At 39.7% G+C, this 26,607-nt stretch overlaps 3 protein-coding genes across 3 annotated transcripts in view; 1 reads left to right on the top strand and 2 right to left on the bottom strand.

Annotated features, from left to right (window-relative positions):
* The window catches only part of kctd13 (potassium channel tetramerization domain containing 13), a 6,518-nt gene extending 3,614 nt beyond the window's left edge, over positions 1-2,904 (bottom strand). The window contains exons 1-4 of the mRNA XM_035655402.1: positions 2,500-2,904; positions 1,211-1,474; positions 883-1,052; positions 360-449 (exon numbers count right to left, since the gene is read on the bottom strand). Of these exons, the coding sequence (XP_035511295.1) occupies positions 360-449; positions 883-1,052; positions 1,211-1,451 (501 nt within the window). The 5' untranslated portion in view covers positions 1,452-1,474; positions 2,500-2,904. The remainder of the gene's footprint in view (positions 1-359; positions 450-882; positions 1,053-1,210; positions 1,475-2,499) is intronic.
* A 1,211-nt stretch (positions 2,905-4,115) lies between these two features.
* Positions 4,116-21,139, bottom strand: sez6l2 (seizure related 6 homolog (mouse)-like 2). The gene is made up of 19 exons (XM_035654382.1): positions 20,978-21,139; positions 20,155-20,235; positions 19,836-19,964; positions 19,531-19,746; positions 14,286-14,419; positions 13,373-13,565; positions 12,457-12,642; positions 12,191-12,374; positions 11,620-11,783; positions 10,705-10,899; positions 8,984-9,122; positions 8,060-8,256; positions 7,726-7,920; positions 7,043-7,237; positions 6,751-6,942; positions 6,530-6,568; positions 5,743-5,860; positions 5,528-5,639; positions 4,116-5,440 (listed from the first exon to the last, which is right to left on the bottom strand). The coding sequence occupies exons 2-19, from the start codon at positions 20,210-20,212 to the stop codon at positions 5,411-5,413; spliced, it is 2,676 nt and encodes an 891-aa protein (XP_035510275.1). The 5' UTR covers positions 20,213-20,235; positions 20,978-21,139; the 3' UTR covers positions 4,116-5,410.
* Positions 21,140-22,996: 1,857 nt separating this feature from the next.
* asphd1 (aspartate beta-hydroxylase domain containing 1) lies at positions 22,997-26,158 on the top strand. The gene is made up of 5 exons (XM_035655446.1): positions 22,997-23,449; positions 23,716-23,922; positions 24,501-24,708; positions 25,166-25,279; positions 25,610-26,158. Exons 1-5 carry the CDS (start codon positions 22,997-22,999, stop codon positions 25,717-25,719), a joined length of 1,092 nt encoding a protein of 363 aa, XP_035511339.1. The 3' UTR covers positions 25,720-26,158.
* The last annotated feature ends 449 nt before the right edge of the window (positions 26,159-26,607 follow it).

Here is a 26,607-nt window from a genome sequence, read left to right as displayed (position 1 = left end):
ATTGGAATTTCCCCATTGTGGGACAAATAAAGGAATATCTATCTATCTATCTATCTATCTATCTAGAGTTATATTTTGTGAATAAAATTGATTATACATACTTAACAATTCAAACAAAATTGGCTAACTACAATTTTCATGGTTTACATTATATTATTTTTCCAATTCTGTACAGAGTCTGTACCCTAGTACAGTGGACAATTAGGATTTCACAGCTGCTAACCTAATAATGAAGTACTGACAAATACTGACAATTTTGTCAGTGGTCCTTTTGATTGAGATAAAATGCACTTGATTATGTGATGAGGACAGCTACAACTAATAATAAAATATTGAACAAGAGATGGAATGTAATTTACCTTTCTGCAAGTAGCAATCATCTTCTGTTCTTCTTTGGCTGAGGTGATCATGGGGATGCGACACACAGTTTCAAAAACATCCTTTTGTTTCTGAAGGCAAACAAAGAAAGTACATTAAAATACATCTGCAACCAACACATTTTTGTAAGTATCAATGAATCGACTAAGTGGATAAAAATAATCAATTAGTAAATCTGTTTATTTAATCTAAAAAAAATGTGAAATATCCATCGTAAGACACAAAGATCCAAAGTGATGTTTTTTCTTGTTTAGTCTGAACATAGCTAAAACCTGGAAGTATTAATATTATGATATCAAATGGAGAAAAGTAAACAACCAGTAGATGTGTTTTTACATACTAACTGACAAAGACAACTAATAACTGACTATGTTTTGAGTAAACAGACGCTGGAAGGGACGAGGAAATTATACGTTTTATGTGCTAGTATTATATAAGAATTTTATGCTCAACATCTGAATTTGTTTATGTTTTTAGACACACAAATTCAATAAAAATGATTACCTGCATGGCACTGAGGCAGTGCTGGACGAGTCCCTGGACCCGATAGTACTGGGCCTCCTTCAGAACCTCATCCAGTTCTTTGTGGTCCTCTGGAAGTGGCACCGAGCCATCTCGCAGGAAGTTCAAAACAAGTCCAAAGTGTCGGCCACACCTATCTAAAACTACCCAACCTGGGACAGCAGGAAAATGTGTTTTGAGTCATTTGTTAAGTCATTTTATTTAGTGAAGATTTAGTCGCTTAGAATTGATATAAATACTCCGTACTCAAAGTGTCATGTTAATATCCAGTAAAAAGGTTCGTGCTCACCAGACAGACACATCCACTCACCTTCAGAGTCTATGGTCACCTCTGTTCCTCCGTTGCATATGCTCCGCAGCAGACTGTCTTCCTTGCTTAATGTCTGGACAGTTGTGTAATGGAGCGAGCCACCCACATTTAATTTGACATACTTGCTCCCCAGCAGACCCCGATTTCTGAGCTCATCTGTGTTGTGGAAGGCAGGCTGGGAAACAGCAGACTGGGCAGAGTCAGCAGCATCACCACTGCTAACTGAGGCCTCAGCAGACATGGGGCTGAGGAGTCACTTCCTGGCTGTAATACAGAAGAACAGGGCGGGTTCTTTATAGTACAGGTTTGGAAATGATGAATGATCATTCATTAATGGTGGATAGTCTCTATTGTCTCAACTTCCCACGAATAATGGCCTTTGCCACTAAAGCAGGCTATTTCTGAGTCTGTAGTACTCCCTTGTTGTTATATAGACGAAGACATATGCAGCAGATATGGTAACACACCCAGCATGAAATATTTAAACTGCTAGAAGCCGCAGCGAGGTACACTGGGAAAAGGGAGCGAGTGCTCCACTGTGTGAATTATAAATAGGATAAATGCAGTTAAATCACGGGGCATTCCTACATACATGCAGTATGTTAATACTCCTTATACCCAGTTCCTGCTTCTACAGCTCCATAATTATGAATCAGCTGTTTTAACCGCCACCAAAACTCAGAAAATCTGTACGGAGAACAAGGCTGGAGAAAGAAACAGAGAGACCACAACATCTCCTTTGTTCTTATGGTTCTGTTTATCCTAAACAAAGATGGGTGGGAAACTCCGGTTTGAACATTGGAAAATTTGAGCAGCTCCTTTTGTCTTCACAGTTACATCTGGATGAATTTATTAAACAACTTCATAAAGAACCACCTTAATAAAACCTATTTCTTCACCCACAAGGGTTAGATCGTACCCATAATGATGATTTTTATTTCCAAACTGCAAAATAAGTGATAGGAAATTAACAATTATGTGTAAAGTGCTTCAGCTTGCTACCAAATCATCTCAGTGGGACAGGAAGCTTTGTCTCAGCACAGCCCTGGTCCCTAATGTCCTAATGTCCTCATGTAATGTTAATGTAAGTTAATAAGTCCTGCTGCATCAGCTACATGTCCCGTAACAGATGTTAGAGCACAGCACACTGTAGTTACCACCGAGGTCCGCTGTTTATCTCCAGTGTGTTAAGTTAGCACAGACACACAGCGAGTGGTTCAGATGATGGACGCTAACTCACCAGGCTAATACAGTCAAACATTAAGTTAGCTGAAACAAACTGAACTTACCACACTGAACATCCAAGGGAGCTTTAAGAGTGAACCTAGCTATAAGCCAAGACCGCTAAATGTGTAAGCGGCAGTCAGCTAGCCGGTAATGTGAAGAGCCCAGACGAAACAGATGAATTCACAGCGCAGCTACCGTTTGACAACTCATTTTAATGGCAGCCAGCGGGGCCAAATCAGAGCGGCTAACAACAGCGCCTGTGTGCAGCCACGCGTTGAGCCGGCAGCCTCCTTCAGCCTTCTGTCGCTTCTTAGGGGAACGATCAGAAACTAGACAGCAAAGAAACGCAAACTGCGGACATGAGCAGGAGCGATCCCATTGTTGGAGATACAGATTGTTTACTGATGCTAACCGGAGAAGCTAAGTAGGTCACTCGGAAACGAAACTAACTAGCTCGTCTTCTTCCGCCGCTTTCTTCTTCTACGTTTCTTAACAAACCATTCCTACGTGACGTGCTGCCACCTTGTGTTACTTAGCAACAGTACGTAGGTGACGGACCACATGATGTACTGTAATACGACTAATATCTGTTTTTAAACATGGCCCATATGTTTCATCAGATGATGCTGTGACACCAACATAACACATAAAAACACTGCAGTTTATGTAGCGCAGGTTACAGGATGCTAAAACTTTACACTAACAGTTACAAACCCACATTATTCAGTGACAAACCTCCCTGCAATATGCATTTCTGTCCACCACCAATTGGCAGTGGATATAATGTTCAAAACGCTGCTGTTTGTGTTTTATTTTGCAAGGGTTGACAGGAAGTGTCAGTGTGTTATCATGTCTGTCTTGATCCGAGGTGGAGTTTATTCATGTGTTTAGAATCTGTGTATTTAGAGTATGCACTGCCCTCCAGTGGTCATAATGAGGAACTGCAACACATCTAAATATCTAAATTGGCTCCTTATTATTATTATTTTTGTTATTATTATTATCGTTTTCAATATTAATATGTACAACTCATTGCAAATAACATCAGTAAGATCTTCAGTCTACTCTTCTCTGATGAACTGCACCATTAAAGTTAACTCATTGGCTAGCGTCAATGCAATAATGAGAGCATGCTAGCACTTCCGGTACCTACTTTCAAAATAAAATGACAAAACTAAAGCTATCAATTTACAAAAATCATGTTCATTGTCCTCTATTTTGTCACTGTACAGACTACAACTCCACATTTAAAAGGAGATATTACAGCTCTATTATTATTATTATTATTATTATTAGTAGTAGTAGTAGTAGAGTATCAATAAGGATTTTAAAAGTCATGTTGTTTTTTAATGGCTTGCTCACACTTAACTTTAATAAAGTAAACTAAAGCAATCAATACGAATAGAAATTACCATTATGTAAATAATAATACATATAAATCGGGGCTCATCACTAATTAAAATAAAATAGTAATTTTCAAATCAGATTACTGAGTTGTTGAAACTGTGTACACGGCCCTCAATCTGTATTTTGTTAGCTATCAAGAAAAAGCCATAAAACTTCGAAATGATCTCTAAAACGTCGGCATTACTTTCCCATTGTGCTATTCCATATCAATACAGTATATGTTTTGTGTATTTGGAAAAATAAAAGCAAATTTCTACAAGTTTTACACCATTCAACAGAGACTTTATTTCCAGTTCAGCAAATAATTTACTGCCTTCAAAAGAGTGTATTCATATATGAAGCAAAGAAATGCTACTGATGATAAGAGAAGAATTAAGTCTACAAAGCAACAGTCTCCAAGATCCTTCATTTGGCACAGTGAATGAAACTACATTCACCGTTCAAACAATCAGTTGTAAATAAATACATAATGCATCACAGCAAGCAGCCAAGTTTGTAATTTTTCATCAACATAGTGCATACAACATCAAATCTGATAACGATGATAACTGTCAATAACTATAATGATAATGGCAAGATTGAGCAGAAGCAATATAATTTACAATCAGTGCATGCTCTAAGCATAATGACATTCATGTCCTCACCTTTTCCTATATGTCATGTGACACTGGGTGACAGTGCACTCCAGAAACAGCGAAGAATAAAATAAACACTGTCTTTGTAAACAGCATTGCAACAACAGATGAAACACTTAGGGACATTAAATTATTTAACATTATATTTTGGCACTGAATTTTCATTACATATATAATGAAAATATATAACCTCCCACCACCTTGTATAAGTGTATATATGAGGATTATATATATAATTAAGTATATATATATCAACCTCAATCAATATTAAGTCAGATATTTACATTCAATTTGTGTTTGTGTGTGTGTGTGTGTGTGTTACAGAGAGAGAGAGAGACCAAGTGAGGAAGAGAGAAAAAGACTGTTGATATCAAACTTTTTCTCATGATAGAAATTTAAGTATTCTTCCCTTTTACTGTATCACAATGTAAAATATAACATGAGCCACTGTAAAAAATAAAATAAAATAAAAACATTCAGTGTGTGCTGTATGCTCATGATTGTAACGTTTGATAGTTACTAATAAAGTACTGCCAAGTTCTCTAATGTTTTGGCCTCTTAATCGTTTTATGTAATAAATAAATCCATAACCCTTCACCCTTCCCCCCTCTCCTGTTCTAATGCCTCCCACACTGTTATTTTTCTCTTTGCTGTCAATTTCTTACCCTTCATAAGGCACCAGTCCTAATGATACAGAAAGTTGGACCGTGAAGTAGGACCCACATTTGGCAGACCATCGTATCAGTGCAATAAATCAAAATAAAGCAGATCCACAATTAATAAGCCAGAAATACACTGATGGTAAAACAGAGAGATAATTAAAAATGAACCATAAAAGGGGAGTGAGGCCTTATAATACCAAGGAAATTTGTTTCCCAAAAGAATGTAATCCTTCTGTGGTGTTTTTATTCTCACCAAGACATTTTCTCCTTTAAATGGATACTTCATACTCCCGTGTGTCCTGTGGTCAAAGTAAGAAATCAATCAGTAAAAAAATCATCAAGACTCGGAAATTGACAAAATATAAAAGTATTAGCCGTATACTCACCCCCGCCTCATAAAGAGGGTTGTTGAAATCGGACTCCACTGTAATGGGACTGTAGGAGTGTGTGTGAGAGAGAGACTTCCAGAAGAGCGGCTTCCATTCTAGTCTGCATATGCTGTAAGAGAGAAAATACAACGACATACAACAACATGAATAAAGGCACATACACTCGCACAGATGGATGAGTGTGTGTGATTAAATGTCACTTTGGTACTTACTTTGTATAGTACATGTAAATTCCTCCAATCAGGAGGATGACCAGGATGATTGGCAGAATTATTGCCAAAGCAATGTTCTCACTCAGGATCTGATGGGACGGCTCGAAGGACTGGGACACTGTGAAATAGTCAAAAAGTCATCACAAAAAGAAGGTTTTAGTTTTTCTGTTCACAACGTTCTCTCTCTCTTATTAATCCAACATGTCAACACAACAGAAATAGGCTGTTAAATCTGAAGAAACTCTACATTTTTAGTACACCAATTAGCACTTACACCACATTTACATCTTGTGATTGTTTAAGACTGTTGACTGTTGTTGTATAAAGTGTAAAAAAACCAAAAAGACATGTTTATTTTTGTACCAGCGTCTATCACAGCGTCATTTATAACGAAATAGTGACAAAGTATTCAAATCCTTCATGTAGCGGCTTTAAAGGTCCAGTGTGTAACATTTCAGATGATCTACTGACAGAAATTGAATATAATAATCACAGGTATGTTTTCATTAGTGTTTAATCACCTGATTATAAGAATCATTGTGTTTTTGTTACCTAAAATGAGCCACTGTTTCTACAGTAGCCCAGAATGGACAAACCAAACACTGGCCATTTGTGTATTTTCTGGCCACCATAGTTTCTCCTACACACTCTGGAGGCTGAGCTGCATTCAGAGGGGTTGAAATCTGCAACTTCACCACTGGATGCAACTAAATTGTATACACCGGTCCTTTAAATATCATGTCTCACTTTAAACACATAGGAAATAGGAGAAGAGAAAATAAACCACCTTCTAATTTGTGATCATCCAAAAGCTCCTCATATGCCACTGTGTGAAATGAAGATAAGAGAAAGAGAAATAAAAGATTATAAATTACACCTGGAAGTCCTAAATGCACCTTCATCTCTACACTATATCTTTATGTTGATCTCTAGTCTGGGGCATAATAACTTAATCAACAAATGCTAAGGTCCAGAGCAGTGTATATAGGAGACCATGAAAACCTTTACCTTTGCAAAAGGGTGGTGGGCTGTTCCACTGAGAAGGATGGCCGGGAACGCAGCTGATAATGACCTCACCAATAAGTTCGTAGCCCTCGTAACAGAAGAAACGCAGAGTTTCTCCTGCCTGATAGCTGTGCTTGTACAAGGTTTGGTAACCATTGTCAGGGACACCAGGGTTTGGGCACGGGTCATATTTCACTGCTCAGAGCACACAGAGGAGGACAGTCATAAATTGGCAGTTAATTATGGTAGTTAAAATCATAAACAGATAGCCAAGGCAGCAGAGTGCAAGACTTACAGACACATTTTGGACTGCGGTCACTCCATTTTGGTGTGCCAGTGTCTCGCCCATGGCAGGAGATTTGGCTGGGACCTTCCAGTTGATAACCCTGGTTACAAGAGAAACGGACGACCGTTCCAACTGCAAAACCTGCCTCAGGGCGCACCGAGCGCGCTCCGTTCACCACCTCTCCTGGATCAGGACACTGCTGGACTGTGAGGGGAAAAGTGGGACACTAGATATGACAGCATTTAACCTGATCCTGCCATTGGACTTCGTTAAAATAGTTAATAATAAATAAAAGACAAAGATCAGAGGAGCAACATGGATAAAACATTAATACAGCTCTCAGTTCTGTACAATAATGATGAAGCTACAGCTATATAGCAATATAGTATATTATATATGGGGTACTTTATGCCTGCATTAGATAACAATGGTATAGAAATAGCAGAAAACGAGGAAGATGTGCAACGACATGCAACAAAGGTGGCAAGGCTAGCATAAAAACAGAAACAGGGGGAGCAGCCAGCTTGGCTCTGTCCAAAGGTAACATAAACATCCTCCCAACATCTATAAAACTCAACAATTAACATAGTATATCTAGTTTGTTTCATTCTTACAAAAAATAAACCAAAAAACATACATAGAACGTCTTTAACCTTTAACCTTTGCATACAACGGTCACATTTCTTGGCTACCTTTAACACATGTAGGTGGGCTGCTGCTCCAGGAGAGGTCCCACTGGCAGGTGATGATGTCGGAGCCACTGATGTCATATCCCGGTTGGCACTGATAGGTCAGCACACTGCCTCTCACAGGGGAGGAGTGGGACGAGCTGATCCAGCCAAAATCAATTTGAGGGAGGGTAGGGCAGGTGTCGTTGGGCTCAACCTCTGCACGCCACGGAAAGAGAGAAATGAGATGAGATTAAAATGAATTGTTCATGATCTTTTCTTCAGTAGTGACAGACCTCGGACCTACAGATTTTCACACTTTGAGCCATGAAACCAGTTACTGAAGGAGTGTACTTACCACGATAATGAATGAGGAATCCCTGACTCAGGATGAAACTGGAATCATCTGGATCACTCTGAAACTGAATGGTGACCTCTGACCCCCCAGACACAACCTGGAAACGCTCCCTGGAACCCAGGTATTGTCCGATCACATGGGACATGAGATCACGTCCGTCGAAAACGGTCAGCACATCAGTGTTGCGGATATTTAAACTTTAAAAGGGGAAGACGAGAATAAAAAATTTGATTTTACTTCTGTTTTTTTTAGACGAGCAGTGGCATTTTATCAGTCAGTACACAACACAGAGAGGAAAGGCAGGAGAGGCAGAACATTATATAAAGCTGCAATATGATATTATCATCGTTGGAGGAAAATAAAAGAGAATAACATGAGTTGGATTGGATCTGTGGTGGATGCATGAGTTGATTCTGACATCTGAATTCTGGTTAAACTAATGTTTGCTTATTAAAGTAAAAAATATGTTGTTGATGTTTGAGCTTCACTGTGCAGAATGATGAATGTGCAGAGTTGGTCCTGGTCCAGTAAGCAACTTCTACAGTGTGATGTATAAAAGCCTCCAGTGCACATACACTGAGAACTGACTTTACAGTGAAGCAGCAGGAAAACTTTAGGAATGAACAAAATTTGCATATTCATAGTTTCTGTAACTTTTAATTAGGTAGGAGTTGATTACTTTTTAAGGGTTATAATGTGGAAGTAATACTTGTTTATGTTTTTTTCCAAACAGATTTGTATATTTGTCATAATAAATGTCTGGAAGGGACCTTTTAAGATTTTTGCAATTCATTTGGCAATCAAATGAGTGATGACCCCATTACTCTAAGGGGAAATTAATTACATAGTAAGTCAGAGCGCAGTGATTTTGCAAACAACAAATACCTTTCTGGAACAACATCAACTCAAATTAGCAATACTCACATCTGGACATCCAATTCAATGCGCTTCTCCTCATTTCCATGGATCTGCCAAACGCAGTCGAGGCCCTTGGAGTAGCTCTGGGGCCAATCAGGAGACAGGATGGTACCCAAGGGCTCGGTCAACTCCCCTCCACACAGAGCTGACAGAGCAGAGGAGAGAAACCGAGGTGAGGACGTGGATTGGAAGACAGAGCGAGTGATGAAACGGGTGGTGAAATAACAAGAGAAATTGGAAAACAAAGCTGGTGAAAGAAATATATGTTAATGAAGGGAGAGAAAATAAATAAAGACAGTGAAATAATCAAGGAGAGGTCATAAAGATTTTTGTGGACACTTAAAGAATCGAGATGTGCTTTTTGTTTCCATGGCATCTTTAAAAACGGTAGTTAGCTCTTTTGTAGCTTGTCTATCATTCTGCAGCTATTAGGCAGATCAATTATAGAATAGGATCAATTTAAGAATATAAAGAATGATACTTTTACCATATTACTTCACATTTAACACAGCATCTTGTAGCCTTAGCAGAATAAACCCCCAATATAAACCGCTATGAAGGTGTGTAAGCCGGGAGGTGACAACTCTAGGGTGCAAACTGCAGTGATAGCCAGCCAAATGCAGCACTTCTGTTGCCATGCAAACCCACAATTTTGCCTCTGAGAGCACATTCAATTAGATTTTGTTTGGAGGAGCACCTCCTATTAAACTGAAACACCCACACATAAACACATACACACACATAAACACACACACACAGGCGTCCAGCTGTAAAGTGAATCCAGGATTGTTCACAGAAACGTGATGGAACAGCGCATGAAAACAGTTACATCCTACAAACATAGTGGGCAAATGTGAGCAGAATAACACCATCAGGACCGAATACTGGGAACCAGCTTTGCTTTTGCCATTTGGGAGAGATCTATAAAATATTACCAGTCACAGATAAAAGCGATCCCGACCACCTGCTGATCCCTCATCATTTAAGCAGTCGAACAGTTTCGAGAAAGACAGCCTCTCCACTCATACGTGGATCCTCAAGACATCCATGAAAGCTCCGACCTCCTCGCCATGCAGCGCACTCGAGTTACTGATCTCCTTCTACCCACCACCCTATACATTACTGTGTGTAAGCTAAACACCACACAGCATATGGCTTTCAGGCTGTCTTTAATGCTTGGTTGAAACTATAGCACCTGTGTTTTCAGTCAGTCCCTGGCCCCGGAGCAAAGTCTCTGCCAGTTTTATATCTGCCACAGTCTCTCAGTTTTCACAGCATGCCAGCAAGCTCAGCAGATGCGCAGCCAGCATGGCTGTAGTCTTCATGCTACAACATCTTGACACTTGAAGTCTCAACACAGTTCAGATTGAATATTCAGGAATTACTTATTACACTTCATGCAAAATATTACAAATCTCTAAGTTAAGAGTAGATTTCGCTTTACTTAAACCTCCAACAAAGTGTTTTTAACTGGTTATGAAACAGTCTCAATTTGATATTGATGATTCTATATGACACAAGACCATCAGCGAGAAGACTGGCTATTGTTCTTAACCTAGCCTGCCAACAGGTCAGATTTGGTCGGATTCCCCTTGAAATAATAAAATGAGGCGGTGGAAACGCTACTGCTTCTGCCAGAATCAGCAATAAATGAAAGTTCCTTGTTGCTGCTAAATTATTCATTGCTAGCATGAAGGTTGACAAAGAAGCTCTATCCTGAAACGTACCTTTGCACACAGGCTCACTGTCATTCCAGTGGGGATTGCTGGGGTCAACACACTCAATCGTCCCAGAGCCCTGTTCCATGACAAAGCCTGGAGAGCAGGTGAAGGTAACTGTGGTGCCCAGCTGATATGTGATGTCACTACTGCTGAAATTTCCATGGGGCATGTATGGCTCCCAGCAGTGTTCATCGTCGAAAGCTAAAAGAAGACAGAAAAAGAAATTAGACGCAGTGAGTGCACGTGTATATATAAAAGTGTTTCCCCATTCTCTGGATTTTGTTTTTGTATTCTAGTAGTTGTTGTCCTGCTTGACAACATTAAGCAACCATACACATTTAATTGAGGAGGGAGTGTAGCTTTTCACTTGGGATGACCCAGAATCTCCTCTTGGCTAGATAAAGCCCAGGTGTAAAACGCTAAAAGCTTAAGCAGTGAGCATCTCCAAAGCCTAAAATAAATCCCACTGAGGCGTGGGCACACTGTAAGGTCTTATGTGGCTCATTATGCTCCTTTATAAAAACAAACTAGTGAGAAGAAACTCTTGGTTTTCAGGGGAGCTGTAGTCCATTCAGCTCCCTTCCTACTTCATATATAATATGTAACACATATAAAAAAGATCTATAATTTATTAAGATTAGAAAGATCAACTTTGGAGATTTTTTTTTTTATTAAAATAACCTGTAACCACTCACCTCCAAGGCTTTTGAATTCTTATAATTGTTGGTTTCTAGCAATTCTATAATGAATCATATCTAACTTATTTTCAGGCAGAATGCTGACCCAGCTATTGAATATTATACAGTAATGAGGTTAGAAGGATGTACAGCTCCGCCGCTGCCTTTGTGTTTCGCTGAATAAGGCAAAGACGTCATGTAAGGAAGAGGATGCAGGCTGAGTATCTGAAGCCTCTCTGCTCACCCTCGTATCGCAAGGCCAGAAGCAGAGGGATGGAGGAAGAATCAGCTGTGAGCTCCAGGTACAGTGTGGAGCTCTCACTCAGCAACCCACGCTCTGGGACATCATCCAGGTCTGAGTCAAAGAGCGGTGAAGACAGGGAACTGTTTCCACTGCGCACAATTAACCTGAGAGGAACAAAACACACAGACGTCCGATGGTAAGCTATTTGCATCATGGGTAACAGAGAAAGAAGCATACTGGGAATAAAGGGTAGGATATCGGGATAGCTTATGGTTAAAAAAAAAAATTTTTTGTCTATTGCTTGTCAATCCTGAATCCAGTAGCTTTAGGGATGTGGCATTTTAAACTAGCTTAGTACACTTTAATAAACAATAAAAACAAATAAAACAATATTAAGTGAGTTATAGGGAAGGCTGCTCTGATCTGACTGTAAACCGTATTTGTCACCAAACAGAGCACTGGTGATGATATGTGCATTCTACAAAGTTTTAAACCAACTAATGTACTCTCTGCAGTCCTAAAACCCAAAACAGATTCTGTGACACACAAACCAGTGGAAACATAAACTTACTTATCATCATCCTCATCCAGTGCAATCCTCTCAAAGTGCAGGTGGAGTCTGTGTCCCTCTTTGGCTTCTATTAACCAGTGGCAGCTAAGGTTATTTCCATTACTGTGGTTGCTGACAGATGGAGGGGGTGGAGACAGTATCCGGCCCACTGTTGCATTACGAATCCACCCTCCACAAGACACAGCTGAGAAAAATAACAACACATGAGTTTCCAAAGACTAGCCAGTATTGTAACATTTAATTCAAATCTAAATCAGCTGACTGACCGACACATTGTGGCTCAGGAGTGCTCCAGTGTGGTTGTGTTGTGTTGACACAAGTAGCCACCTCATGGCCGCGAACCTGGAAACCTGGATCACAGTGGAAGTGCGCCTGACCTCCTGGATGGATGTCTGTCACTGTCACTCCGCCGCCCTCGGGAGACAGAGGAAACGGGCAGGACAGTAGAAAGGCTGTTGATGAAACAGGAAGGAAATTTAATTATTTTGTAAAATGGAGGATCAAAAGTTGAGGTTACAGGTTATTTTCTGAATTATCATAAATTTCCAGCACTCTTCTTGTTCGCAATTTTCTTGTGCCACTATTTCTGACCTTCACATCACCTTCACATTCTATGAAACAATCAGCTGGAGGTTAATTGATGGATAAATCTTTGTGACGCTGTCGTTCTGGCTTTCCCTTCATCTCCCACATCACCGCCATGATCAGCAGATTGTCACAGGTGATTTGGCTGAGCAGGTGTCATCTTCCACAGGCTGTCTCTTTCTCTCCACCAACACAGGCATCATCTATCACCATGGGTCCTCATTTTATGGAGATTCTACTGAAGTCTAATCACCAAAACCTCTCTCTGTTGCTTTCTTGATTCCTAATTAATGTTGTTATTCATTTGTATTCTATTTCTCCACAGTGTAGAGCTCAAAGTTGTTTTGCGAAGGTTAGGGATACAGACTGAAGAATGTGCAGAACTGTGGTCCGTTTCTTGACAATTTCTATTGGAACCAAATCTACCACGCTTGCACGCTTTTAAATATGAAGGTATAAAGGTTGTCATCCTAGCCACATAGCAAACATCAATCACTGAATTAATTATCTCACTGTTAAACAAGAAAATAAATCCAAGGTACAAATAAAAGTCCTGGTATTTCTACTTATTTTATGAGACCTGAAGGGTTAATTTACCTTGATAATGGAGGCTGAACACGCCATGGTTGTTCTGCCGGAGACTGCGATAGTGTATGTACACCTGATTGGTTGTACTGCGGATCACCTGACCCTCTCTCATCAGGGTCTCGTTGGCTAAGAGCTCTGGTACCAAACCTCCATACCCCATGATCGTCAGGGACTCTTTCTTAGAAAGGTTCACCTTCCTCACCTAAGGGGAGGAAAGAAGAAACAATGACATGCAACCTGTTCTGGCAGCTGTCTTTAATAAATAAACTGATTAATAAATTAAATTACTGATCTACAGCCTTATCTAACTCATGGCACACTGCACAGTTTTAGGATCTTTCTATGCAAATGCTGCTCCTTTAAGATGAACAAATGAAAAACATAAATAGCTCAAACATTCCACTTGAGCCTCGTTAGCTAAAAGTTAATGGTGTGTAGCTGATTGATCACACTGCTGCTCTAACATAGTAACATTGTTACTATTAGAATTACAGTGTACTCCCATGTGATTACTGCTGCATTTTCTAAACATGCAGCTAATTATAAATGGTTTACAGTCTCAACATACACCACCGACTTAGCCACTATTTATTAGACTGAAATTGTATCACGCAGGCTCGAGTATGTTTCAAAATGTGTATCTAATTTGCCAGATATCTGAGATCACATGAAATACAAGATCTAATTAGGTTTCTAAAGGTTAGGTTTCTGTCATTAGCAGACATTTTCTCATAGATTAGCTATGCTTTCTTTCAAAAAAATATTCTAATTTTTATACTGTGCCAATACTCTTGTCAGCAATTAGAGTATACTTAAAGCACAGCCTCAGCTCAAAGAAGACATTAAAACTGACAAATTCAAAGTGGAAAAATGTCTTTTGAAAAACGTTGTTTATGGACTCATATGAGATAATGTACATTACCTGAATTTCCACTCCATAACCTGCATACACAGTAATGCTGTAGGTACATTCAAGAGGTGAAAAAGAAGATGTTGATGCAGGATCTGGTGACTCAACAACATCCTCCATTGCTGACAAGGTCGCATTGCATTGTACTGTGAAAATAGGGAAAGGGCAGGAGAAGAAAACTTTAGAATGTGTGTCTAGAAATAAATCTAATGCCTTTTAATTCACTTTATACAGGTAACATTTAACAAACATACAGCAAACTCACATTAATATAGTTAAGTTTCTTTGCTCAAGGGCTTCTTGGCAGTTTCTGAGTGATGAGAGATCATAGATTGCTTTTTTGATGATACTTTCACACCCTGTCAAAGGATTTTTGGAATCAAGGTGCACCGTGCAAAGGCCAGTCAACATTCATGTAGCCCAGTGGCCTTGCGGGATGGTAACATAGCCAAATAAAGAAAGAAAGAAAGAACGTGCACTATTGGTACAGTGGGAAATGAGATGGCATTAGAAGGGATTAATACATAATAATAATGATCTCTTTTGTTGGTTGCCACAGGTGTTTTTAGGTGATTATTAAAGTTGTATAAGGTTACATTTGGCTACATTTGTTCAGGCACCAAAATTGCACAGAAAAGAGCAGATGATGTTGTTGAATCCCAGGAACCAGTTTTGTTTTGGATAAGGATAAGTGGGAGCGATTGCTGCTGAGAGCATTCAGTGTTGTGAAGATGAAAGAAAAGTTACAACGTCTTTTATTGTACACTGAATGTCGAAGATGCCTCCTACACTCCTGATGATCTACATTGCATAAACCTGGGAGAAGTCCTAGTTATCAGCAAAATGTTAGATGAAGCACATACAGTAGCAAGCACAATATTTGGTGCTGGTTGCTCACAATTTATTCAAGGTTTAGCATTAATTGAGGCATGTGTACTTTTGCTGGAATTTAAACAATTATATGGATGCTGGAATACTTACAAGAGTTATAACTATACAGTTCAGACTCTGCTTGGCTGCCATTATTACTATAATCAATTTATCTGTATTTCTGGTGTGCATATAAACTCATTTACTGTTTGAGGAATGTATAAAAACAGACAATAATAACATGCATAGAAGTGTTTTTGTGATTTTTGGGTGTGCATCTCTCTATGTAATAAAAAGCACAAAACACAGAATGGTCCTGTGCTGTTCACGTCTTTCAAGTAGGTCAGTGGGGAAAGATGCAAATCATAGTCATCCTTGACATCATAATAGCCGTGCACTGCTAGATGTGACACACCTCCTACAGTGCAACTCATCAAAATATCAAATGGATGAAAGGAAACATCACTGAGCTCCAGGAAAATCCCACTTAAAGTTGTCTATAGTTTTATGAAGTTGTATGCAACAAATGTTATAGCATCCTTTACTCCAAAGTAACAACTGCTGGACATTTGTGCATTGTTGGTAAGAAATGTTTTTGTTGGACTGTTTTTTTTGTTTTAAAATGCATGACCAGCTAGACTCATTTCAACCTATTTTCAGACACATTTCTCTGTACAGATTAACAGCCTGAATGTTTGAATGCGGGGGTCATGTGCATGCAAAATGAGTTGGCTGGATCACTTCGCCTTAGACTGGTCTTGCCTGCTGTCTTTATATTGGTACTGTTGTGTATTGGGAGCCAGTCCCTAACAATGGATGTTGTGTACAAGAGCAAAACTCTACACCAGTGATTAATTAGGGGTATATGTATCACGGGGGGGCACTTCAGCTACTTCTTCTACTTCATGGAAAGATTGTGGAGTAGCTCAGATAATCTGAAAAAACATTGAAATTATGATTTGGTCAAAGAATGTTCACATATTTGTCTAAAATATAATATATATATATTGTGAACAGATGGCGCACTGGGATAACAGAAGTATCTGCTGTATGTGAATTGCCTATGGCCTGAAAGGTCATAGGTTATAACGGCAGGCAGGGTCCAGTAGTGGCTAGAGTCAGTTAAGTATTATGGGTCTCTAGGAGCCTTGTTTACAACAACGCCACAGCAGTTGCAGTGATAAGGGTTGAGCTGTACCACACGTTCCCTGTAGGATGAAATTAGAGTTATCACACAAGGTCAGACTGGCTGTCTCTCCACATAGAAGTAGTGCAAGGGAGGGATCCTTCAGAATTGGGTTGGCATTGCACTGTGCTTGTATTGCTGATCTTATTCTCCTCTGCAGAGCCTCAATAAATTCCAATGTGTAAGTCAAGATCTCCTGAAATCTTCTTTGAGTACGAGTGGTTTATCTTTTTCAGTGTTTTCCATCACAAATATAATAATATATTAGCGTGAGGTTTATCCTTAGTATATTTATTGTCACAATAACCAATAAAGCAACTACAGTAAGTATATTGTACATATATCTCAGACAAGGAAGGAGCATCACATTTCTGCCTCCTCTTTGTGCTTGTGGGGCAGCGGAATAAAATATGAGCCTGATAATAACAACCTGGCTTATCGTCACTAAGTGGCAATATGCAGTTGTCAGTCCGAGTACACCAATTAAATTGGTAACTGTTACCAGTGAGTACTGGCTGAAGTGCTGCCTTGGGTGAAGTAGTGAAGTGTTGGACTGCTCCATATTAAAAAAATTTTTGACTGCATGTCTGACCAAAACTGGCAGAATCAAATTATTGACCACCACTTGTAATACAAATGGCATCTGGAGAGGAAAAGGCTTTACAGTCCATTGATGGTCCATTTAACAGTCAACAGCTCAAAAAAGTATTAGCTAGGAGCATCAATAAGGGGAAATACTTTTCACTTATATGGTAGATTTTTAAAAAAGTGCCATAAAGTAATCAAGTTGATAGTGTTGAGCACGCAGACAGGTAGGAGTAAATGAAAAATCTGGCCACTTAAAAGAAGCACCTCCCTGCAATTGTAAATGCAGACAGGATTGAGTTTAGCAGATACACTTGTGTGTTGTCACATAATTATTTCATAGAAGACCACATATAATAAGTTGTGTTCACCGCACATATTGAGCATTTCAGAGTTTAAAAAGTTTTGAAGAAAGATAAAGCAATAGTTTAACATTTTAGAAAATAAGCTTATTAACTTTCTTGACATTATTCTTATTTCTTTATGGTAAATACATTATGCAGCTGGAAACTTGAGACCTGGAGACAGTGGAAAACAGCTCGTCTAGCTCTGTCCAAAGGTAGCAGGAACTCTAAAGCTTACTTATTAACAGATCATCTTGTTTATTTAATACTCTGTACTCTGGGGGGTTGTGTGCTGGAATATTTCTCAGTTGGGGCCGGTAAATTTCCTGGTATGCCTTCTGGGTGCCCGCTAATTGGTTCCAGGCAAGCGGCAATCTCCGTGCCTGGCAAATGAGGCCAACACTGGAAGTGGCAAAAAACGTGAGTTTATCCAACGGCCACTTGAGGCTGACTACAGAAGTGACTCAATCTCCAATGGTGACCCAATGCCCAACTTCACAACAGAAATAATGGTTCGAAAAACAGTTCGGTCTCTATAGCTAAACTCCCTTTCATGACAACTGCACGGGGGAGAATCTTTATATAACTCACCTGTTTAAGTTATATCAAGGCTTAAAAATAGTGCATAAAACTATTATTTGTTTATTTTACTCTTTGTTTCTTGTACAGATGAAACAAACAAGGTATAACATGTTAATTAGTGAGCTTTTTATTACCCCTGGACATAGCCCGGCTAGCTGTTTCCCCCTGTTTCCAGTCTTTGGGCTAAGCTAAGTTAACCAGTTGCTGGCTTCATATTTACTACACAGAGAACACAGCGGTATCAATCTTCTCATCTAACTCGGCAAAAAAGCAAAATAAGTCTGTTTCCAAAAACTGAATGTACGCTTGTGTGAACATAAAATTTCCTTGCAACTTGGAGGGTGTTTTATAGCGGGTTAAATGACAACTGACCCACCTCCTACCCCCTCAATCATATTTGCTCCTGTAATGGTTTCTTTTATTTCATGACCAGAATGAGTAACAGCTCTCATTCAGCTGCAGTGAGAGATGCACAGGAACACCAGCCTAACGTTGTTTCACTTAAGTCTATTTCTGACAATCATTCATACAAGGTGCTATTCTGTTCTTCACCACTCCCTATTAGTATTCTGGTCACAATGTCATTGTTGACTGGCTGATTTGTCAAATTAATACTTCTCTTCATATGATATTAGGACCATAACAGTGGCTATATTAGTGTTTAATTAGATGGATTTGTTTGTTGTAATTGTATCTAAAAGACAAAACATATATTTAGACTTTATTCTCAAGAATTTTCGGGATACCAAACTTTTCATGTGACAGTGTAAAGGACACTAACAGTAAATGTGTTGCACGGCAATAGACACACCGCATGTACAAACTTTTTGCCCTCTTGTATGTTTCATATCTCACTGGTTTCAAAATAGCATAAAATGGCATCCAAATATTCTGTTTCTTTTTATCTCCATACACTGACTACTTCAAACAGGAAAGCAGGAGTGCACTTCTTCATCACCATTCAGTGTATACACTCTAAAGTATAAAGCATGAATCCTGAAATGTAGAGATACGAGGAGCACATTATTTTTGCAGAAATAAGACCAGAAGCATGAATGAAAAATGTGTTTTCTTTAGACTGTTCTCAACTCATATTGTTAGCAAACATATATGTTCAAACATTAGCAATAACCTAACAATCTGAAATTAACTGATACTGAATATGTGACAGAAGGTCACTGACACATTATTAGCAGGTAAATGGTAAATGGCTGCATTAATATAGCAGGTAGCTATGTTGACTCCATAGCTAGCCTAGACTTTAAACATTAAAGACTGGTTATGAAATAGTGTTGTAATTTTCTAAAAAATATATAAAGTACATGTTCATGTTTTTCTTTACAAGTAACTCACACTGTACAGTAACCTGTTGATGTTTTACCATGAATATTTTATGACAGCATGTTTCACGTTACCTTGTCTGTCAAGATCTCCTTGTCACTCTGTCTTCAGAGCGAGGCAGATAAGAGAAATGACTGAAGTAGCGATGGGAACCAAAGTTATTTAGTATGAATTAGTTGTCAGTGCCAGCGTCACCAAAAACTGAGCACCTCTAATGCCGCAGGGGAAATTCTGAATTATTTGTTCAAGCTTTTTCCATATTTCTTTATCTGAACTATAATTTCAATACAGCAATCACACCAATAAACAACAGAGACTCAAAGGAAGCCAGGTGGGGGCATGCAAGTACCTGGCATGTGCATTGTGGTTATGGTGGTTGTGGTGATCAGAGTGGTGGTTGTTTCCTCCTCTACGGGCAGCGAGGACATGGTATTCCTTGATCCTGTCTGACTGGCAGCAGAAGAGGAACTTAAAGCTGTGGTGAGCAGCCCTGGTGATATGACTGTCGCTGTTGCCTCAGTCTGCCCAAGCCCGGGCACAGCCTGCGTTGGGTTGGTGGTAGTACCTGCCGAGTCCAAAGGTTCACTTTAATGTAATCACCAACATTGTACTGTAGTTTAATTAGCTAAGCCGTAAAGGCCTGTGTTAGTGTACCTGTGCCTGCAGAAGCATCTCCTAAGTACTCCTTACTCTGCAGGGCAGCATGGATCAGGTCACCCAGAGGGTAAGAGTCCGGGGTTGATGTGGGTGGTGTATCAGGCTCAGGAGTCATAAAGCTCATACCTGAAATAGCCAGGACTAATTATTCTTTGTGTTATTATGTATAAATACAAGCAGAGTTGGCAGGACATGGCAAGCAAGCTGTTGTTTTTCAAGAGATAAATACAAAACACTCTACATTAGTCCGTGATTGTGGTGGGACAACAAATATGCAGGCATTAGAGGACACAAACACACACACTCATACGGTTACCTGAAACTAGGTGGATCATGGTGACAGACAGCATCACAGCAAGGCGTGTGAACCCCATGGCTTTGGATGAAACTGAATGACCTGAGGAGGTTAAAGTGAACAGATTGATTAGCAAACTGTTAGGTGATCACATAAATGAAACAATTACTGTGCCCTGTAATGTAATTGCTTATTAGTATCTTACAATTACTGCAGGTTGCACACACATAGCCCATGTTGGCTGGAGTGATAATGAACAACACATTATTTGTCATATCATTTAAAATCCCATCCTAATTCAGGTACTGAGCATATGTTTACATCACACAGGCCACAATGACTCGGATTAGAGGATCATTGCGATGTGATACTGTAAAAGCTTAGCTCAATCAATCTGGAAGATACCCCTCTAGCTTCTACCATACAGACATGACATTTTTTTTTACAGGTCTAGGAAAGGGGAGCAGGTACACATCGCACACGGTATAAGGTTAAACGTTCAGGTTTTACCCCCCTGCAATTTCTCACCCAAACCTGCAACAACATGCCCGAAAATGCGCTATTCTAAAATTCACCAAACGAGGCGACCGTCTCCGCAGGTAGACTCTAAACGTTGTTCTATTATCAACCTGTTAATGTGGTAATGTGTCAAAAGGACTTCTTCGAGGCGTTTCCTCGGTGAAATTAACAGCCTGGTGTGTGACAAAATGATGGGGCTCTACGAGGCAGCATCACTCGCACCTCCCCCGGCCCTCTTTGTGCGGAGGACGATATTTGGCATCAGTCATCACTACAGTGAGACCGACAACCGTCTCAGCGACGTTGAAAGGTGTCTGCCGCTTACCTTTATCTCCCAGGCTGCGTCCTGTGTTCTGTTACTCGGACTGTATCCTGTTGCTTTAGGCCCCGAGAACACGGCGGGGTATGTGCTGGTGAGATGCCCTAGCTGGTTGCCGTGTGGTTGACGCATTCGGCTATGATGTGAGGGCATTTGTGTTGAAGCTTCAGGTGCGCCCTAGCGGCCGCACGCGGTAACTGCGGCGGCGCGCGGGAGATATCCACATTTTGTCTGTGGGCGCTGGAGGAGCTGTCCACCAGCGCGGTGCTGAAGTGTGTCCGAAACAACGCTGCACGGTGTATCAAGGTAATCAGACAGAGATGTGAGATGCGGCACGCAGTGTATGTTTGCTCATTTACAGGCCTGCATGTGCCATATGGTATGCATGGCGAACATTTTTGTGCCGTGGTTTCCTGTAATGGGTGGATGTGTGCGGTACATGGAACATGAGCCAGCTGAGCTGTTGGGGCTGGTGCAGAGCAAAAACAAAATGAACGCTGAAGCGACTGTAATAAAAATGACCACAATTCCACAATTTATGGAACACCTTAATGATGCGTAACCGTGCTGTAGCCTAATAGGTATTTCCAGTGGGCAGTATCATTACTTAGCATGTAATTGATTGAACTACGAAACGAATCCGTTGAAATAAGCCTATTAGGAAAGAGCCCTCCCACCCAAAACACACCCGCACGCGTGCGCATGCACGCCCGCATGCACTCATGTTTGGGAAACAGTAAAAAAAAAAAAAGAAAAAGATCTGTCTGACTGTATATTTCACAAGCACGCACGCGCACACACGCACGCACGCACAAACACGCACATACACGCACACACAGTAGGCTATCTTTAATGGGGTGTAAATACATTTTCCAGACACAGGACAGAACTTGGCTTGCTCTGTTATCTTCTGCCTTTTTACTGCCAGTCATAAAATCACAGTTGTGGCAGAAATGTGATTTATATACAACCCAAATACAACATTTGGTCCACTTTGGCACTGGTGACACAGACAAATACATGTCTGTGTCACGGGGCTCTATGAATTATTTTTACACTTTACATTTGAAGAGATATACTACCCATGTTATGTTATTTGTTATGTAAACTGATTTTAACACTATCATCATCTAAAATTAAATGTATTCTCCCAAAAGTCAATATTTATATAAGTGACAAATTGTATTAATGTCAACAGCAACAAGAGTGGAAAGTAAGAGAATGGAGACACATTTTTTCAACTAATAGGAAAGAGAGCATTATATAGTCCATTACAATGAGTTGTCTGTTCATAATGCATCATCATAATTAGATACAAGTTGAGGCTGATAGACAAAACTATAAGTAGATAAGCAACAAAGACCGTCCTTTCATAAGTGGTTACTAGAAAAACACAAAAAATCAGATAATTAAAAGGGAGAAACAGACGTTCTCAGAATTAGTAGCCCAGGTTGAAAACTGTAGATGGAAAGCATCAGTATGATTTCAGAATATTACCTGCTGAGAAATCTTTTGCTATATCCACAGCTAGTTTCCTCAGAGAGGAATGGGTCCGTGATCAGGACTTACATAACATCATGAAGTCAGTCTCAGAGGCAACTAAACTAAAGGGTCAGTGGCTCTTTGATGGATGGCAACGTGTCCTAAATATTTCACTCATTTTTTCCAAGCGCACACTGGGATAGACTTCATTGTGACCCTGAAAGGGGATAAAGTAAAGAAAATAACGAACACTGGGGTGTTTGAGTCCAGCAAAGTGCATTATTCCCTTTAAGCTTGTTGGCATATATGAGCCGCTCCTTCTGTACTTTGTCACGCCACTACTTTGTTTTGTTTTGTGTATGTTCAGAAGAAATCCCCTTAATTAAAAACAACACCCTTAAGTCTAATAGTTTGGTGTGTAGAAAGTCTGGAGTCACCTACAGAATTAGACCAGCAGAAACTCAGTTTTTAATTTACGCAAATGCTTCATAATCTGAGATTGTTTATCATAATCTCACTCTGTTTCTCTTTCAGATTTAAATGATGCACTGGTCAATGACCACACTGCCCTTGCCTCCATATGTTGAGCTGGGTGTTCATTCGCTGAGTGGCCTTCTGTGGACTCTACTGCTACTTTTTCTGTGGCACTGTTATCGGATTGGCTCTGACCTGCCAATCCCAGGTCACACACACGCTGGAAAGCTCAAGTCAGGCTCAAGGCGGTCCATGATGTCCCGTGGCGGTAGCTGTGCTGGAACAAAGTGTAGTGCACGATCCAAGCTGTTGAGAAGTGATCAAATTTCTCCATTTATTTCCATGGAAACAGAGGAGGATGAGGAGCAGGGACAGGGCTACCTCACTCCAGTGCTGAGTCATGCCTTGTTCCCAGCCCAGGCATCTGCAGAAGCCAAGAAACTGTACGCAGCGCTGCAAGAGTATGCCAAGCGCTACAGTTGGGTGGGCATGGGCCGCATTCATAAGGGCCTCCGTGAGCAGGTACAAGTTTTTTCAATGCAAGCCATAAGCTCGTGCTTCCTATGTGAAGTAAATCTTGTGTATATGAGTTGTTCATTAATGTACTACAGTGAATTGCATTGTGGTCGGTTTGTTTTCAAAGCATACATAACTGCATAAAAGTAATCATCCTAAAACCTGATTTGGTCTGAAAAAATAGTTCAACTGAAAAAATTGTTCCTCCAAATGATAGTGGAAGGAAACAATGTCAAGAACAGATCAGTGATTTCTCATTTTTCTTCCCATAGGTCAGGCTGAATGATCACTCTGCTATACAGAAGCCTCATCTCTTCTTCTTGCCAGATGTCCCAAGTGTTCCTTTCTTCCCACGGGATGCTCATCGGCATGACATTGAGGTCTTAGAGGCCAACTACTCTGTAATCTTGGCTGAATTCAAAGCTGTTTACCAGCGAGGCATTGACCCAAAATTAGGCTGGACCTATCTTGGACCAAAGGTACACAATAAAATCGTTCCAGCCCACAATGAGTCAGGGGCAGAGCAAGCATGCTTTGTATGAAATAGAAATATTAAGAATATAAAAATATTGGTTGTGCAACGTACTGTGTGAAAGAAACTGGCACAATGCTACAGCTGAATCCAACAGTAGCATTGTGTGGTTTCTTATGTTACAATTGATTAAATTCAATTTCTATGCCAACATTAATTTGAATATCCTGATATTTCTGTTGCAGAGCTTTAGTTTCTTTGCACTTTACAATACTACAAAGCTTGTTTTTACCTATAGAATCAATCTATGGAATAAAAACGTTTTAAATGTTATTCAAATTTGTGTTAAAATAAAGTTTCTAAGTTACTAAATTACGCCAATGGTCCCCTTTAATTTAAAACCTCAACATACATAAAATGTAAAAACACTGAACACTGTGGTCTCCACCAGTTTGTTCCATAACTGCACAGCCAAAGTGCTTTGAAGTTCTGATATAGTAAGGGTACATTGATTGATGCTGTTAATTCTAATGTTTGTGTCTCATCTGAGTCTTGTGTGAATTGTGTTCTTACTGTCTGTTTAAGGGCCAGGCAGTGTTTCCTTTGTACACTGCAGGTGTCTCTGTGGCAGGAAACTGTCGCTCCTGCCCCTGCACCTACCGGACACTTCTCTCTCTACGTACTTTTATAAGCAGCAACTCACTTGGATCTGCTGGATTTTGGCTGCTGGGACCCGGAGCAACGTTGGGGAGCTCATATGGACCCACCAATACACGCCTACGTTGTCATCTTGGTGAGTAAAAGAGTTACACTCATCGTAGTTCTCATCAGCATTGATCTGCATCTTAAGACCAGTCCTTGACCCTGAAATCAAAATCTACTGAATCATACTTTTACTTCACACAGAATACTGGAATTTGCTGCAATGCACTCTGCACAGCTTACATGAAACTCAACAATATGAACCGGAAAATTATCACATTATATGACCACTTCAACTAATATAATATTAATGTCAGACTTTACTACACCAAAAAAAAAGAAAAGATAATGACCTGATAACCCACTGCATAATGTAGTACTTTGTGGGTCAGGGTTGAGGTTCATTTTCCCATAGTCTATTTTGTGTAGTGATCCGTCTGGCTATAATCCTTTAAACACAGACAGGAATAGAGTGCAGTGCCTACTTAGCTGAGGGATAACACAATATTTTTGTTTCCAAAGTTTAAAAACAGAAATCACTTTTGTAGGTCTGCAGACTCCACCCTCGTGTGAGCTGGTGGTTGGAGGGGAGCCTCAGTGCTGGTCAGAGGGACACTGCCTCCTGGTTGATGACTCGTTCCTTCACACTGTCTCCCACAAGGGTTGGTGAATTACAAACAAATTTGAAAAAATAATTTTATTGTAATTTGTGACCATATATTATATTTCTGGGTGAAATAATGCCATTTATTCATTTATAAAATGGAATTTCAGTTAAGTCAACACAAGAGATTTTGTAACACATAAAATGTAATAGGAAACAAATGCTTATAACATTCATTCTACTCTAATTCTCATTATTAAACCAAGCACAAAAAATAAAAATGTAACGCAATGCATAATCTCTATTTTTAAGTGATTCCATTTATTGTTGTTCTTCCCAACAGCTATTGCATTATAACCAATAACTGCATCTGTTTCTATTTTTGAAGGACCTCCAGATGCTGGACCCCGAGTCATTCTGAGTGTGGACCTCTGGCATCCAAATGTGGCTGCAGCAGAGAGACAAGCTCTGGACTTCATGTTCAGCCCCGACCTCTGACTGTGCTCCTGCACTACCAATATACACCATGCAGGGATGCCTTAAATTAGCCCTGCTTGTTGTGGGTCATGCGTCTCATTCCAGTCAATGAATCACTGTGTGAATCTGCCCTAAGAATTACACAAGCCATCAGCCATGCTTTCAAGTGGTGTTTGATTTATGGTCTACACCAGGAAGTGCCACATGAATGCGTCGTTATGGATGACGTTAGACGAGGTTACATGCTAGACAATTAGGCCGCAAACTACGAACTGACATCACTTGAAAGCACAATGAGAGCTAACCTAAGAAGAGCAGATGTAGTGTTAACTATTGTAAATCTTATTACTATGCTAGTAAATGCTACTTGCATGTGAAACATATCTATCCTGATACTGGTCTTTGTTTTAAGCTGCTGATGCATGTGCTCATGATATGGTTCAACCAAAAAACTGTGAAAACACGAAAATCATATAAATTTCAATTTCAATTTCTTTTTGATTTCCAAAATGAATGCCAAACTTATATAAACTTTTACATACTGTGATTAATTTATCTCTATCGCTATCCTCAATATATGCTTGTATGTTTCTATCTATAAATCTGTTTTTTTTATTTATATAATTGGTTGTTTACAGATTGCACACATCAGGGTTTTGCCAGTTCTGTTTTTCTTGGAATCTAAATAACAAATAAATAACAAATCAATCAATATTGACTCCGTGTCTAGATTAATAGAGTGATAGATTTATACACTTTTGTTGATGCAGTATGCATGGAGCAGAGCCGGTTGTTTTGTGGACTCAAAATACTAATAATTAGTATTCAAGTATATTATCTTTATTAGAGAAACTAGCCTGTTGACTACTTAGTTTGTTAAAAAATTTAAAATGAAATTTTATAAAACAT

Source organism: Morone saxatilis, unplaced genomic scaffold (assembly GCF_004916995.1).
Source record: "Morone saxatilis isolate NCDOM2014 unplaced genomic scaffold, NCSU_SB_2.0 Contig14, whole genome shotgun sequence".
In the NCBI taxonomy this organism is placed as follows: Eukaryota; Metazoa; Chordata; class Actinopteri; family Moronidae; genus Morone; species Morone saxatilis.
The sequence above is the reverse complement of the archived record's forward strand: the minus strand, read 5'-3'. Positions and strand labels throughout refer to the sequence as shown.